This window comes from Eublepharis macularius, chromosome 6 (genome assembly GCF_028583425.1).
Source record: "Eublepharis macularius isolate TG4126 chromosome 6, MPM_Emac_v1.0, whole genome shotgun sequence".
Lineage (NCBI taxonomy): Eukaryota > Metazoa > Chordata > Lepidosauria > Squamata > Eublepharidae > Eublepharis > Eublepharis macularius.
Window position 1 is genome coordinate 76095168 of NC_072795.1, and position 18343 is coordinate 76113510.

The 18343-nt window shown below is 38.4% G+C and overlaps 1 protein-coding gene across 1 annotated transcript; it reads left to right on the forward strand.

Moving 5' to 3' along the window:
• Window positions 1-225: 225 nt before the first annotated feature.
• On the forward strand, window positions 226-16411 carry TECTB (tectorin beta). The gene is made up of 10 exons (XM_054983916.1): window positions 226-301; window positions 2711-2901; window positions 4313-4455; window positions 4559-4631; window positions 6885-6988; window positions 7067-7150; window positions 8575-8737; window positions 12135-12204; window positions 15835-15867; window positions 16359-16411. Exons 1-10 carry the CDS (start codon window positions 226-228, stop codon window positions 16409-16411), a joined length of 990 nt encoding a protein of 329 aa, XP_054839891.1.
• The last annotated feature ends 1932 nt before the right edge of the window (window positions 16412-18343 follow it).

Sequence of the window (18343 nt, forward strand, 5' to 3'; positions counted from 1 at the left end):
TAGTATTTCTTAAGAGGAATATCACTGGTGAGGGAAATGTAAAAATGTTTCTTTTATGATATTGGGAATCAAACTTCATTACAAGTTAAAGTTTTCATATTTCATTTTCTGCTGTCAATTAACAGGCACTTCAGACAGGTTTGACACATGTAAGGGTGTCACGATTTGGCAGCAGTTTGGAAAATCGAGTTCTGCTTTTGTTAGCGTTTAGTATCCCTGGAAGAAATGGTGATGGTTGCTTTTCTACTATGGGTCATCTTGGCTCGAGGTGTTGCTGCTTCTTGCAATCCAAATAAAGCAGGTAAAATAACTTCATTTTCAAAATCCAGTTATGCTATCTCCTTGCAATTAAATCCCCATCAAAATATCTGGTTATATTAAACAAGAAAACAGGCTTTGTAGCACATTAAGATTCACCGTTTACAAATGTAGCACATGAAGATTCACCACTTACAAATGTGAAATCTTGCCTGTAGATAGCAAGTATTTTCTCTGTACAGTCAGAGATAATAAAGCACATAAATTAATGTTAACTCATATGGAATATGAACCAATCCAAATTATGCATGTAAGTTCATTTGATTTCACATTCTTAATTTTCTCTCACTGAAATCCATGGGACTAAAAAAAAAGTATTTAACTTTGGGCAGACCATGCCCAATATTTGCTATACTTTTCTCTACCTTTTATTATTATTGATCACTTAGTGCCTGAAGAAGAACAAATGATTTTAAAATCATTTTTAGCCATTTCAAGTACCACGTGAAACCAGTCCAATATGCTGTTTTTCATATTTGAGTAGCAAGACTAAGGGATAGTGGCTGCATTCAGATCAAACAAACCTCAGTCTGTTCATGACAAGAACACGTCCTTGGCTCCCACACTCCCTCTCCTTTTCTCTTATGCACTTGCCAAGATATAGTTTAGAATTAACCTGCAATTTGTTGAGATGTTGCAAGCAACTAGACAGTTTAACATACTGTGGTTTGTTTCTTGCTTAGAAATGTGAATTCTAAACCAAACCTGGTTGACAACAGATTGTAGTTAGTTCTGAGCTAGGAAGTGTTCAATATCAACATAAAAGAATGAGAGAGATAAGAAATAGCGCACACGCCTAAGAACTTCTGGGATTTGTTCTCAGACATTTTTGAATGCTGTTTCTGGATTGTAGTTAGTTCTGAGCCAGAAAGTGTTGAGTCTCAGCATACAAAGGGTGAGGGGAGAGAGGAGAAAACACAAGTCTAAGGACTTCTGAGAATTGTTCTCAGACTTCTTTAAATACAGGTCCTATAAGTAAGAATGTTGCCTATTTCAGCTAGTGAAGTCAGAAACAAAGAGTGTTATTTATTGTAGCAAAAGACTACATCACGAAGCAGACAACAGACAGGACTAATTGTTTTCCTCTGGCCCTGATCACTGTTATAGATTGTAATTCAGTAAAATTTGGTCATGCAATGTTGCACTGAATTACGTATTTTTCTTCAGCTTTTTGACTGAATCTTGCCCAATTCTCTCCTTACTTCAGCGCCTGTCCCACATGGTCTCATGATCCTCAGCATACCTTTTGGGGGATCCTTCTTTCCTTTTTCATTAGTGGAAAAACTGGATGGATCCAATGCTTTGTTACCATTTCTTGCCCAATGATCATATGTCCCACAGAGAGGCTATTAGCACTGGCAATGGAAATATTACAACTAACAGTATGTTGCCCCTGCATAAAGTAGATTAAAGTGTCATTTATGATTCTGTCTGTAGGATATTGCTGCGAGAGATCAGGTCCTGTGAATATCTGTCTGGCTCTTCACAGTATATAGTGCCTTTGTCGTACATGATAGTGCATGTAACAATGGACTGAACAAGACAAGATACCCTTAGCTGAAGCTTTTGCTTCAGTTAATATTGAATTACTATTTTGGTTGTAGCAGATGGTACCATGAGCTTAAACATTTGCTACATGGTTAGTACCTTTTTTGAAGTCATGTCAAATTTGCTGTGTACAGATGTTTCTCTTTCTTATATAGCAAAGTACATTGAAATTGGTATGTTTCTAAAAGACTGAAAAACAATAGAGTTTATTCAGAATCAGATGAATAGAAAAATAAGAAAATAGTTATGTTATATGACAAGTGTTTAACAAAGATGCTTAAACCAAGGTAAAATTGAAAATATATTTTTTTAAAATTGGAATATATTTTTGAAAGTCCATTTTTATTTTTAAACTCCTGAAAAGATAAGTTCAAATCAGGAGATGATATGGCGTTAGGGATGGAAACTGCCAGTTGTAGTAGTAGTAGTAGTAGTAGTAGTAGTAGTAGTAGTAGTAGTAACAACTTTCAATTTATATACCACCCTTCAGGACAACACACACTCAGAGTGGTTTATCCCCACAACAAAACACCCTGTGAGGCAGGTGGGGTTGAGAGAGCTTCAGAGAGCTTACCCAAGGTCACCCAGCTGGCTTCAAGTGGAGGAGTGGGGAATCAAACTTGGTTCTCTAGATTAGAGTCCCCCCCCCCACTCTTAACCACTACACCAAACTTTTGTATTTACTGAATGTTTATTTTAGGCCAAAGTTCCCTAGAGCTCAGCCTCAGACCATCAAGGTGAGGCTTGGATTTAGTAAATATTGTTATTAAAGAACAGAGTACATTTCTTAACCACATCACATTACCATCACTGTGCTACATCTGTGCCTTTTTTCCCCCTTTAGATGCCATTTTGGTGTATTGTTATCCTAAAACCATAATTACTAAAATCCCTGAATGTCCATATGGATGGGAAGTTAATCAGCTGGCTCTTGGTGGGGTTTGCTACAATGGGGTCCATGATTCAGGATATTACCAGTTTACAATTCCAGATTTGTCACCCAAAAATAAGTCGTACTGTGGAACCCAATCAGATGTAAGTAAACTAATCTTTACTTTCCTAGATTTCATGGTGATTTGTTCAATACATGTATGAACCAGAGCCCACTGATAACTATAAAATGATTTATTTCTTCTTTGAAATAGAAATTTAAAGAAAAATAGATGTATAATTTTTCAGTCATGTTTCTTTTCAACTTTTAAAATATAAATTAGTTACTGGCATTCATGTTAGAGCACAAATACTCATTGCTGTGATACGTGAGGACATTTTTATATTTTATCTTTCTCCTCCTCCTATTAGCTAATAGGTACTATAATTTTAAAAAGCTCAGCACTATGTTTGCAACGCAGCCTGGAAGCCTGGACTAAAGCAGTAAGATTGGATCCTATTAATTTAGTCCTTGCTAATGCTGAGTTTTATTTTGCAAAGTATGATAACTTTTGTTATATTATAGTAATTGTTTTCTTGGCTGTCACTGTGCAGTTAATATTATGCTAAAGAAATGTATTTAGAATGTTGAAATGCTAAGCAACACCTCTAAAAAATCTTGGTTTTCACCTCCATTACAAATGGTTTAATACACTTCCCCATATTAAAATGTCTCTAATACAATAGACTAGAAAAATCAAAAGTGAGTTAACGTGCTGGAGGTTACTTTATGTATTAATATGATATAACCCATTTGTAATTCAGATGCTTATTAGCAATAGTAGTTTAAAGAATAGCCTCTTGCCTTGCTAGGGATCAATTTATAGATTTGAAATAATGAGCACAATATTTTGAAACCAGCAATGTAAATATATTTGCTCAACTTGGCATATGGTCCTGGACAATTTTTTTAAAATTATGATATTGGAGCATTCCTTTTCACTCAATATATCTACATAATGGTGGCTGTTTTTTATTCCTCTTCAGAAAAGGCATTCTATTCAGAATCATCAGTTACTGCTTAGGACTGGTTCATTCACTTACTCAGCTTGTGATGTTCTTGGCATCTTGGATGAATGGATCCATACTCCTCCACCTTGTATTTAATGCAACATGGGAGCAAGATATGTAGGCTCATGTGTTGATATCAGATTCGGGCAACTCTTTCGCCTTAAGGGTACTTTGAAAAGAGGCACATACTCGCACCATTTGATAGCGCCATCAAAGTGGATCATAGACTGGATAAATAAGTGAACTAGCCCCAGAAATATAAGATGATGAGCAACAAAGATGTGTGCCGCCTTAAAAACTAACTCAGTGATCTGATTTATTATAGCCAATTGTCTATTCCATCAAATGAATCATCTTATACTTTTTATCTCTGCGGTTGTTGTAATGTGAAGCCATGTGGCTATTCATCCAGAATGTTGAAAAATTAACCACTGAATTGGCAATTAATAACCAGAATTGTATTTGCTATACAGAAATTTATCTCTGTGTCTTTCCTCTGGTGCAGTTTAAAAGCTCCATCTATCATTTCTATAACTCCATCACCTCCAATGACAGCTCAGTGATTGTGAAGAGTCAGCCTGTGAACTATTCATTTACATGCACATATCATGCAAACTATTTGGTGAACCATGCTGCCTTTGACCAAAGGTAACTCTGCCTTGATTGGTTGAATCTCCGTCTCCTAGAATATGCCTCACTACACTTTCAATGGCGTATGATTTAGTCATATGACATTTTCTGCCTCTTTTAGAGTGGCAACAGTTCATGTGAAGAATGGCAGCTCCGGTTCATTTGAAAGCCAGTTGTCCCTCAACTTCTATACTGTAAGTACTGTGCTGATATCCACAGTCAGTTTCACAAAGCTGGGAGGAGCTGGATGGGTCACAGTCTCATGGAATTTAGGACCAGGAACTCAACGGTAAAGAGAGTAAGGCATTTGATAACATCCAGGAACTGGGTAGCTTTATAGGCGGCTATCTCCATTGCTGCTAGTCACATCTATACTTGGTATACCATAGAACACAGAAGTACCGTCCAGTACAGAAAGAACATGGTTCTCAGGATTCTAATGGATGCATGCAGGACCACTAGGCAAAACTCATTATGCAATTATTCTCAACTGAAGCTGAGAATAAGTATTATTGGTACTACCTACTATATGATTACTATTTCACTCATTCAAGCCATCACTTGATGTTGCAGTCATTAAATGATGGCAACCATGTATGTATTTACTTATCACACTGAAATTCAGATCCACCATTCAAAGCACAACTGCAATCCAGTAGATTTTTAAGTATTTTTAATTATGGAGTTCTTGGCTAACATGATGAGCAAAATGCTCCTGAGTAATGCATTTATTCCATGCTTTCAATTGCATTTAACATTGGCAGTGAAAGTGGATCTAATGCAGAGATTCATAACAGCATAACACCCAGCATGCCCTTTTTCTCTTACTGTTAGTGTTTACTGCATTTGTTCTTCATTATTGTATGACAATATAACAATGTATTAAGCACAGTATCTCATACATTTTCTTTATTACTACAGACTTTTGCTGATCCTTTCACAAAGTGTGTTAGTACTGTAGTCATTAGAAACCAGCCAAAAGTCACAAACAAAGGGCAATGTGGATCTTGTCTTTTAGGTTTCACTGCACATAGAAGTTCCTTTCATTCCTTCTGAAATTTACCTAGCTATCCTCTGAATGCAGAAGATGCTTAATGTTCTCTTGGGATCTTTACTCTGCTTTGTATTTGGTTTCTAAAGACTGTCCTGTGCCATGAAGCTTTTATCTGAAAGTTCTGCCGCCCTTTTCAGGATTTTGAATGTGTGAGCACACGCTGCTTGACTAGATATCAAGCCCAATTTTTTCCATCAAATCTTAGACAGAGAATGGCCTAGATTTTAACCACAAATAACTGAAGAGGCCAGACCTTAAGATACTACGTAGAGATTCTTTCCAGGGATCTGGTGACTGGAATTTTCCCATGACCCCACAGCAATAAAATGTCAGTAAAACTACCGTGTCTGCTGGTTTACTCATGGTGTCAACCAATTTCAAGCAAGGCACTGTTAGCAGACTACATACAACCTTTATTTAACTATTTATAGTTTGACAAGAGGATAATGCGGATAAATACCTGCAGAGATTTTGTATCCCTATCTACATTATGTTGAGATAGATAAGCCATCCTTATTAGCGATACTTCAGAGTTAAATTCATTGTTCCAAAGGAGGAACATACAGCTCTTTTGAGTAATCTAAAACTGAGATGGAAGGTCTTTGTAGAACTGTATTGACTCAAAATGAGATATGGGCATAACACCATGCCCCCTTCCCTCCCCTGACCTTTTTTGCTGCCACAATCCTCTGTTTGTATGATCCAGGCCCATGATCAAGCTTCCTGCTACTGTGGTGCCCTGTTTTTCTTTCTTTTCCTTTTTTACCAATAGAATATGAGAGGATTTGGGCTTCTGGGTAGGTAAAAATGTTTAGGAATCAGATCATTGTCTAATTTAGACAACTGTAGTTTTGAGCAAAGGCTCAGTTACAAAGCGACCACGTTATTTCTCTGGTGTGTGTCAGTCAAGTTTGGTTTCTGGCAGATGATACATATTCCTCATAAAACTTTTTTATGACAGAGATATCATTTCACAAAACAATTTCAGCATGTTATAGTTTGGAATTACAAGAGGATAACTGTTGTGGTCTGTTGGAGCAAAAATAGTCTTGTGGTACCTTAAAGTCTTGCAAGTATTTATTCTAGGATAAGCATCCCATCCTCAAAAGTTTACACTCGAATAAAAAGATGTTAGTCTTTAAGCTGTCACAAGACTCCTGTTTAACATTTGAAATGAAGAAAGTTGGTGTTTGGTAGTCTTTTTCGTGATTAAGAGTCCAGCATATGAGACAGCCCATGTTGAACAAAAGTCACTTTTCAAATGCAATTCACACAATTCATGGCTAACACCCTATAGTCACAGAAAAGCTGTCTTAGCAGTGCTGGCTTTATATCCAGTTCTTTGGTGCTGTGACTGTATGACATTAACTCATTGCACCATTTTCTTTCTTAGAATGCCAAGTTTACAACCAAGAAGGAAGCCCCTTTTATAGTTGAGACTGCAGACATTGGTTCAGATATATTTGCTGGAGTAGAAGCAAAGGGCTTAAGTGCCAGGTATGGCTTTTAATATCAATCAGCCTCACTAGGATATTGTCATTCCTGCATTGCTCACATCTGTTTGGTCTCTTCTAGGTTTAAAGTAGTCTTGACCAATTGTTGGGCAACCCCCTCATCAGAATATTTCTATCAAATCCAGTGGCCTTTGATAACTAAGGGGTAAGTAATGGTTTGAAAGTTTCCAAATGAGATTTCTTCACATAAGATAGAGAACTTGTTGGATAAGTATATCTTAAGATGCACAGGTCATTTTGAGGTAGCTATTGGGGGGAGGATCTTTAGGTAAGGTTTCTTACCACTTGAGGTACTTTTTTTTCTTTTACAAATCTAGACATTTATAATAATCATATAGGACAGCACTGTTGGGACTGTAGAGAGGCTATGATACAGCACATCTAGGAAAGATCTAGACTAAAATCTTCTCTGTTACAAATTTGTTATGTCAAGGAGCATAGCTAACTTAACCAAACATATGAAATGTTATCTTCAGTTCTTGCTGAAACAGACTAACATGCCATTTCTCCTTAGTGTGTTAGTTTTCTTTTCATATAGGACAACTTAAGCATCTAATCAGATTAGCAAATTCCCAACAGATTTCTTATCAGTTTGGTGTAGTAGTTAAGAGCAGCAGGACTCTAATCTGGAGAACTGGGTTTGATTCCCCCCTCCTCTGCTTAAAGCCAGCTGGGTGACTTTGGGTCAGTCACAGCTTCTCGGAGCTGTCTCAGCCTCACCCACCTCACAGGTTGATTGTCATGAGGATAATAATAACACACTTTGTAAACCTCTCAGAGTGGACATTAAGTTGTCCTCAAGGACAGTATATAAATTGAATGTTAATATGATTAACATGTAGTTATTCTGAATGTTTAATTAGGTTAAGATTCACATAAATAATCCAAGTAATGATGACCCTATTCCAAACATACAGAGCTAATACCAAATTTCTGAAGCTGCTCTGCTTAGTTCCCTGTATTTATAATTTCAAAGCCTGGGATACCTTCACATTAAATAATACAGGTTATTTACAACAAGGGTCTCGGAAGACTACATTTCTATGCATGTTTACTTGGGGGTAAGCCCCAGTGAATGTTGACAGACTTGTTGATACAAAATCAGGTTCTAGGGCTATCTATATCCATATATTGAGAGGTATCCATCCAATACACTGTGCAACCTCTGCATAACATGCATAGCAAATAAGTTTTCCAAGCAAGATAACTATCATAGATGTTTGATGTGTCTTCTCACAATACTGAAACAGTCAAGGATGGGTTACTGTGTGAACAAATTGTAAGATTGTTTCACTCATTATGTAAATACAATACAGTACAGGATAGTGTTGATATAGTGACACTAATGTAGAGTATACATGTGTGCTTGGTACCTAAGTATTGTGATCTGTGTCAATTACACGTGTTTATCCAGAGTTTTTTTCCAAAATGGAATTGAACATACAGATATACTTGGTATATAGCAGTCCATATATGCTATATACAATAGCCAAGATGTATGCAATGATGTTATTTGAGATAGCAATACACTGGGATTGTCCTCATACTGCCTGCTGTCATGTGGCTCAGGTGTGCAACGGATAGCTCCATTATAGTACATGAAAATGGGAAAGACAGCCGGGCTACCTTCCAGTTTAATGCATTCCGGTTTCGAAATGTTCCCAAGCTTTCCAAGGTGTGGCTGCATTGTGAGACACATGTGTGTGACAGTGAGAAGTTCTCCTGCGCTGTGGTAAGTTCTTTATGTAGCAATCAGTAATACAGCCTCAGCTGAAAACCTGTTTCCGAGGTTCCATTAAAATGTGAATATTAGTTTCAGTAGTATATCACTTTCTTTAAAACTTTTAAAAAATTCATTATACCCAAAGCAGGAATAAGCCTTTAAGTGCAGTGCACAGACTAGAAGACTTAAAGAGGAGGGGCAGCATTCCAGCCCCTGTTGAGCCTTAAAGGTCTTTGGACCAGTCACTATATTTTAGCCTAAGTTACCACACAGTACTCTTGTGAAGATAATATGAGGGAAAGCCCATATATGCTTCCCAGAGCTTCTCAGAGGAAAGCATACAGATGCAGTAGATAGAAAAGTAGAAAAGTATGGTTCTGCTCACTAGGGGGAGCCAAAATTTATCAAACTGTGCTGTAGGCCTGAGGTTCCTGGATGTCAAATCTACTCTGAGGGCAAAATTAAAAGTGCTCTGTGATTACTTTTCCCAAAGACTCTTTTTAACAGATATGTGACCATAGAAGCTGTGTTCTAAAGGGAAGAACAACAACATGGTGAAAATGATTAAACTCTTTCTCCTTGAACCATTTTTCTGTTCAAAATTTACATTTATGGGTATCTACAGCTTCGCTTCAGCACAGGCCAAGGAATTTTGGGAGGGGGGATTTTTATGAGAAATTGGCAAAGAGGAAGTTAAATATCCCTTTCTCCTCTGCACTAGTGTTCCTCTTAAAATTATAGCCCTCATGCCTGCATTGTAGCCCTCATGCCATGCCCCCCCAACACAGATTTTTCTTTTAAAATAGGAAAAATAATTACAGAACTACATCTATTGTGTAGTTCTACGCTGAAGGGCTCCTTGATAAAAATCCTACATGGATGGCACTGAATATGCAAATTCTTGCTCTATATAACCATGGAGTACATGTGGCAAATTAGAATTTTCCAGGATATAAACATTTTGGGTAGCTGAAAGTAAATTGTATCTTTGATAACGATTTATCTGAAAGATGCTTGTTGATGGATAAAAGGGGTTTTGTGCACAGTTAGCTTTATGAATTGTGTCAAATAATTCAAAATCAATATTGATGTCAACTTGGAGGAGAAAAATGTCAACTTTCCAAATCTTATCTAATTGTTGACTTTGCTGACTTACTGTTGACTAAATTGCTGGGATAATAATGGAAGCATGATGTTGTATGACAAGAAAATCTGAGCAGAAAGAATGCATAGGATCCAGTCACATAACACCAGAAACAACAGTTCACCCAGGAAACCACACCCATCTAGGATTCAAAATTAGGATTACTCACCCCTTTCTTCCACCATGATGCTTATAAATAAATTCTGCAGCAGGCAAGATACTCTGATGTTCCCACAAGTATACCACATCCTTTAGAAATGTCAACCAGCTGAGGAGTTAAATTTTACTCCCCCTTCCACAACAGCCATTTATTTGGATGCTTTTAATCTACTTTTCTCCACTCAGTGTTGCTTATACCTTCACCCAACAGAAAAACACAAATATTTAAACCAAACTTAACAAAGCTAGAGTCTGCTTTGTCAGATGCTTAAAATGTATTCTCAGTTAGCAAAATGCATATAGGCATAAGGATTTTTTTAAAAAAATGTGAAATGCAGATTGTGACATTTCTATGCAAAACTCAAAGCTCAGTGACTGTTTACACAGGTTGTAGTTGGTAATCATGAGTTAGCCTAGTTGTGTTAAGCACTTTAACACCTGTAGTAGCAATGAGAGGTTTTAGATATGTTTAATCTTTTGTCCATGTACTCAAATGTACTGATGAATTACTATTCAGCAATGTCTTGCTGAATGCTTCCTTTGAAGTTCCTCTATTGAACAATGGTTACATTCAGATCAGCAGTAGAATGCCTTGGTAGACTGAAATATTCTCATGTAAGTTTCTGAATGATGCATGTTTTAAATGTTAGAATTCAGTCGTCCCCCCCTCCATGTGTGTGTGTGGACTGCATATATCATGGCTAGAGGATAAGCAAGTGATAAACCCTGATATTAGACTGACATCCTTTAATAGTGTTTCCTGTGTGAATAAGTGGACAAAGTTGACATCTGAGCTTGTTGCTAGACTGATGTCCCTGTTAAAAGCCAGTGCTTTCCTGTGAGATTTACGTTAGAGTCTGTCTGTAAGTATCGAAAAACCTCTCACACAAGGCCCAAGAAATACCATTGTTCAAGATGGAATGCAGTTCATTAATTATTGGCTCAGTGATTGACTCAGTGAAAGAGCATCTGCGTTGCTTACTGAAGGTCCCAGATTCAATCCCCGACATCTCCAGTTAAAAGAATCAGGTAGTAGATAACGAGAAAGATCTCTACATGAAATGCTGGAGAGCTCCCATCAATCAAAAGTAGACATAGTAACCTTGATAGACCAGTGGTTTGACTCAGTATAAGGAAGCCTTATCTATGTGATACATATGGGAGCTATCAGTTGCAACCAGTGATGTATTCTGACTGTCTCTTCTAGACTGGTCATGTAGTAGTCTGTCCCTGGGTACCAGTATGTTTCAGCCCTTCATTTTCTGGGTATTATAGAATGCCTAGTATAAACCCTTTAGATGAGGGTCCCTCACATTAGCCTTCTGCAGACTACACAGCACAACACAGACGTCTACACAAATAAGATTTACATTTTAAAAAATCATTACTTGCAAGAATCTGTGGGAGAACATATCATTTTCATCAGTTACAGCCAAACCACTGTACTTGTTATGTGTCCTTCTATATATTGCATAAAAATGCCATCATACCTATTTACATTTTTCCCTTCTGCCTGTATACATTCTACTGACGGATAAATTCATTTTTTGCATGTGGTGAAATGGGCTTATGCATCAATAGTCTTTAAGGAGCCACAAGACTTTTTTTTTGTTGCCTGCTACGCTAACACAGACTAACACAGCTACTCTAATGGGATTTGTTTGGAGGAGCAGGTAACCCTCAGTGTCCAACTATGAAACTGAAATGAGATGCAACGAGTGCTAATTTGGATACACCCTTAATACAATTTGTCTACTGCTTCCATCTGCAATAACTTGCAAGTGCAATCTTATGTGCACTTATATAGGAGGACCTATTTCTGAGTAAGCATGCATAGATTCAGATTATTAGAAACATAGTTTCCTTCTACTACATAGTTGTTCCTGGACCCATAAAAGGTCTGACTATCAAAATGGACAAGCTTACAAGAGATGGTTTATTCTTGTACTTGAAATGTGAGAGTTTATCCTTGTAGCCCACTCAGGGGAAAATCCTTTTGTTTAGTATATGTTCAGTTCTACAGCTAGGGACAGATTATGTTTTCTCCATCTCTCCATTTCTGTAATTAACATGGCAGCAACTTGTTTTCCCTGTTACTTTGAGACATGTTCAAAACGAAGACAACGTATGGAGCCAACAGGAGGTGTTTTAATGGCTGAGCTCACTGTGAACAGTAAGTTTGCAATATTTCTATTTAGGGGTAGGATTTTACATTGGAAGACAATTTTTCTCACTATTTGCATGTCTTGAAATTTGGCTAACATAGCCCTCACCCAGCTGGAGATGATAAAGCATTCTCCCAAATTGGAGAAGATCTTTGTGGCAGTGAAAGGGTAGGAGTACAGTATAGGAGTGCTGCTACCTTCCAGCACTCCTTCCACTGGAAAATGGGTGATTGCCCCAGAGGCCCCTGCACAGAATCGTTTTAGGCCTATCACATTAACAGAGCTGAATGGAGCAGAGAGAATCACCCTATGCTTCCTCTAGGGAGAGGCAGGAGCTACAAAGAGAGCATAGTGGTTAAGTGGTCGGGTTGCAAATCAGCACTTTGCAGGTTCGAATCCCTCTGCTGTCACGAGCTCAGCAGGTGGCCTTGAGTAAGCCACCCCTTTCAGCCCCAGCTCCCTAGATGTATTGTGAGGATAATAACAACACTGACTTTGTGCACTGCTCTGAGTGGGGCACTAATCTGTTCAGATGAGTGGTATATAAGTGGACTGTTATTATTAATTGGGAAGGGCAATTAATTTGATTTGATTTGTAGGGGAGCAGAGAAAGGATCTGTGATAGAGATTTCCAAGGATATTTTATGCCCAGTGGCCTATAAAAAACCTGAAGCTAGCCCTTAGTGGGCTTTAAATTGTTCTTTAGGCAGAAGATAGGACACAACAGCACCATTAACACTTTACTGATGATAAAGTAGGATGAGTTGTAGGGATGCTGTAGTAATCTGCCAAAGTTGACTTGTGATACCAGTTTTCCTGTGGTTTAGACAACTATTCCATTCGTTCTTTGTACTGTTTCTATCCTATTTAATTTCTTTTAAAATTATACATGTTATCAGTAGCTGCGTGCACAAACTTGTGCATGTTGTGGCCCAGAGAACAAAAAATTAGAAACAGTAGGATGTGTAGAATCTTGCTTAAACTCAAAGATTTGCACTAAAAAGAGCACCAGGATGCATAAAATATTGTGCAAGCAAGCAGGGGTGGGGTGGGGAATAAACAATTTTGGAGGAGCAAGCAGAAGTTGCTTAAAATTCATGACTTCCCCCAAACACTGTTTGTTTTCCTTTCCTTGCTTGCATACCCAACAGGCATTTCTATTGACACTATGGTGTTGAACTGTGAAAAGCTCAATAGGATAAGTTTTACACTTTTTTATACTCTTATGCCATAGGCAAAGCAGTTTTGATTTTGATACAGTCAGCTCACTGTTTCCTCACTGTTAGGAAACTTAAGGATAAAAAATGATATATAAAACCAGCTGTATGCATTTAGTTCTAAATTGGGAGATTGATATTAAAGTGAGATAGGGATGGTAAGGAACGTAGGTCTGGAAGCTGTTAATCCTAGGATCCGTATCAAGGGTACTTGATGGCAGCTCACACACTGTCTTTAGGTTGTAATGTATTACAAATGTACCAGAATGCATTTTAGGTTTACTGTTTTTCACAGGTGGTGCTCTACTACACTGGGGGTTGATGGTCAGAACACTACTACCTGGTTAAAGCACAGATGTAATGAAGGAATGGTTTCATGGGAGGGCATAATAGAATGACCTGCCCACAGGGAATAATGGATTCAAGCAGCTTTGGGAATGCTCTGAGATTTTGAAATGCAAGATATGATAGATATAAATCTGTCAAGGTTGTCGTGGTTGAGTGGGATAGATGGTTGTCGAGGGAATGGTGAGCTGAGTTGTGATGCAGTCTCCCACTGTCTCACAGGGCCTTTGCTCACTAGTATACACTGAAGATGCAGACCACAGTACAGTAGGAACTCAGCTTGGAGAAGTGCTGAAAGGCTTGCTCTCAGTTCGACCATAGAATCCATTAGCCTCATCTGTAAGAATGTGTTCGGAATGCTAGGATTTGTGAACATCATCATGTAAAGTTTGAGCCATGACCTTCCTGGATTGTTTAGGCCAGGTGGGGTCAGCTTGTAATATTACTAAGAGAGTCATCAATACCTCATAGGAGAAAGGCAACATCTGGTTTTCTTTGAAAGAGGTGAGCAGGCTTTTGCCCCTCCCATCCCATAGCAAAGCGGACATGCTCTGGCAATCTTGGATCTATTTCCACCCTCCCACTTTGGGAAACTATTATAGAAAGCTTCATGGTAAAACAGTTTAAGGCACATCAGGATAAGGTGTTCTTCACTGACTCCTTCAGCTGAACTGGCAATCTGGTTATGACATGAGGACAGCATTGGCAGCCCTGGTGGGTATCTACAGGTGAAAGGGAAGATACCTCTCTGTTAATACTTCTGTACTTCCAGTAGTATTTTCACAGCATGGATCAACTAGAATATCTTGTGGAGCCTACTGAGCTTACTCTTGAGTAGCTTCATTCCTATTTGGTGTGAGGCACTCAGTTTTGTAATTACTAAGATGAGCCAAATCCACGCACCTGAATATATTTTGCAGAATTTCACAGGGGTCAGTATTGTCATCTCTGTTTAATATCTGTCTGAACGTCAGAGGTAGGGGTGTGTGCTTCGGGTTTCTGATTCAGGTAAAATACCCAAATCAGACCCAATCTGTAAAGATTTGGGATTTCCAAATCAGGGGCAGCATGCTGGTGTTGGTGGTGGAGGCGGCGTCAGCATCAGCTCTGGCCCTCCCTGCTGCCTTATGGGGCCACAGGGCGGCAGAGCAGGTGGAGAAAGCCCTTCCTGCCCCTCAAATGGACGGGACAGGAAGGGCCGGAGACGGCGGCTCCGGCCTTCCCCACTGCCCTGCAAGCTGCCACAGGCCCAGAGGAGGTGGTGTGGTGGCAGAGGAGTCCGCTCTAGGCCGTCCTGGCCTCTCGTGTGCTGCCGCTGCCCAGCTGATCATCACCCTCCCCATCTCCCTGCCAGCCAGGTAAGTGGGTGTGGGGTGGAGGGGTTGCCCCAGGGGTATGGGAGGTGGGGGTTGCTCCCCCTCACTTCAGGATGCTCCGAATCTTTACGGAGGTTACCAAAGCGAGTAAATACCAGGATTCTGAAGCAGCTTTCCGCTTCAGAATTCTGGTATTTCTGAATTTTTTTCCTGCTTCTGGTAAACCCAAAGCAGGAAACCTGAATCTTTTCGCGATGCACACCCCTAGTCACAGGTGACTAACTAAGCTGCTGAGAGACGCTGTGTTGATACTAAACTAATATTTAGTTGTAGTAGTCTAGTGGATAAGGCAGATAGTGCTGATACTGGATGTGAAAACCCAATTCTTTTTGGAAGGTGCAATTTTTCTTTGATCTGATTCAAATGTATTCCTGTTCTATGTATTCCTAGGCCTAAAATTACCTGGATGCATAGGCAACAGCTGTGGTCAGAAGGATCATGCTGTATTTATTCATGCCTTGATGCCTTTGTGATTCTCTGTGCTTTATAGGGGGCTGTCCTTGAAAACAAAATGGAAGCTTTAGTAGATGTAGAATATTTTAAAATAAATAAGTAAAATGAAAGCATTCAACTTTTTGGAATAGGCCATATTGTTCAAAATATAGTTTGTGGCCAGATGTCTGTAATCACATCATTGTATTTTTTTAAATTCAGTTGAAACATTTCTTGTGAATATTCTGCTTCCTTTTATTTCATACAGATAGAGGTTTATCCAGCAATTACAATCTTCCAGGTAAAAATTAATACCAACTCTACCCAAACTACGTATTATTCAACATTATTTTACCACCATCAATTAAACCTTTGTACAGTAAAGAATGTTATTACATGCATGATTTCTGAATTGCAATAGTTTTAAATTTTTCTCACAATTAAATTGCTTTTTGGGATATTATATTTTTCTCATTTATTCTATGTAAGCCCTTGAAATCAATGGATTATTTCCCCTGTAGGCTGAGAGGGTACTTCTAGAGTTATAATTTGTTACAACCCATATCTTGCAAATACAATAGGTTAGATCTAGAGAATTAGGTGAGGTAACCCTATATGTACTTTAAAATCTGTTTTTATTGTTTGCCCCATTAAAAGACTGCCTTTCAATCTTTTGCTGAGACGATATATTCCTTTTTTGACATCTTGCTACATTGTCAAGGTGGCTTATGATTGGCAGAAATGTAGAAAATTTGGGACCAATTTATCACACTGTTTCTCTTTTCTTTGCAGCTATTCTTTGCCATTTATTCATCATGCTTGGTGTCTGTGCAGTTTTACTATAATACTCAGTCCATCGTCAGCTGCTGATGCATGACTCTCTTGGTACCCTACTGCTACAGAGATGCTTATTTTACCCATTGCATTATTTTACAAGAAAACTAAAAAACATCTGCTTATGTTTTGTTTCTGCGACATTTGAAAATTACAGTGACTATTTCTACCACCTGTGCACTTTTTTATGTCTCAAGTCAAGAGGAACACCACCATAACATAAGAAACAAGCTAACAGTCAGAGTTTTCCAACTGCTAGGTCAAAGGCTGCTGGCAACCTCAGTCTGCTTCCTGACTGTTTGCATAAAAGAACCGAAATCATTCTCAAGGCTCTGGAAGCATTCAAGTCTTGCAGGGATCAGTTACCTTAACTCTCATGGATTTATGATGGAGGTCTCACTTAAAAACACTATAGAGAACAATCTGATTGGCAGACAAGGCCTTAGAAATAGATGTTCCTACCTCTAGATAGTTAGCAGTTCTATGATGTACCAATGTGCAATTTCCCTGAGGGTGGGGAGAGGGGGGAGCTATTAGAAGAATACATTATCAAGCAGAAATGAAAGGACTTTGCTACATCCAAAGTCTTATGAGTCATATCTCAGCATCTTTATGATAAGTGAGAGAAGGCTTGCATAACCAACACCAATGACCATTATGGAAAGAACTGTATGTGTGCTGGGAGACTTTGGGCCAAACAATGTTACACATGGGAAATCATTTTTTAGCCCTCAAAATACTTCCTTTTAAGGCTCAAATGCAGCCACAGGAAGAGGGACTGAATTAGATCAGAGTTGCAGACCTGGGTAAAGGAGTCCTACCTATTCCAGCCAGGCCATTTCCCTGATAGATATGTCACCCTTCCATAGCAGCAATTTGCCATTGTACCTGTCATTTCTCCACCATAGCCAATATTTTAAATTTATATTTATTAGAGCATCTCTATGCTACTGTTTTCCCTGAAGGGCTACAAAGTAGCTTACAGGAAGTTCCAAATTATACAACCATTTATACAAATAAGACAAACAAAGAAAACACCAATGTATCTGAACTGGTCCTGATCTGTCAGGCTGCCTGCTTCAGGCCTTAGACAGCAAGCAACAGGCTAATAATAATTTCAGGAGGATTTCCATTAAAGAAACAGTGCAAGGCTAAAGGATTTACACCAGTGTTCCAATAAAATGTTCCAGATTCAGTTTCCCTACTTCTGCGGTTGTTTTTTGATCTTAAGTAAAGCATCATTAGATGTGATCAATGATTTCCCACATCATGTTTGGCCCTCAGAGTGCTGCTGTAAGATCAATGTTTATATTGCAAATCATTTGGGGAGAGTCAGCAGTGTCAGAATGCATAACATTTGGTGAACGTAAATATGAAATGTGTAGCATTCCGAGTTGTGGCTGTATTTTATTCTGGGATAGATTTTCTCAGCATATGAGCTACAAATCCTTGGAGTATATGAAATTCTGAAAACTTCAGACTGTCTTGTGATGTACCTTCAGAGGATTCTTTCATGCCCCTTCCTGTTGTGCATCAATAGTACCTCAGATTTTATTAGACTATGACTGATGAAGTAGAAAGGTATATACTCAATACATTTAATATTTATTGGACAGTATTAAACATGAGACCAAAAGACCATATAAATACACACAGCAGAGGAAGTACTTCCTCAACTTGAAGTAGAGGTTCTTTCCTCAGTTTAGATCTTGACTTTCGACCTGTGGTTGAAGTACAATATACACATTTAGTTGCAGGTGTCTATGTTTTCTAGATATGAAAAAAATGAAAAGGTCTAACTCTTATCATATCGAAACTCTTTGATTCATGTGCTTTATCTAATCTTAACGAATTCTTGATTGCATTAGATAGATGGATTTTGTCTTCATTAAGATAAGTACAGACCAAGTTCATAAAATGAAGTTTCTGGCCACTGTTGGAAA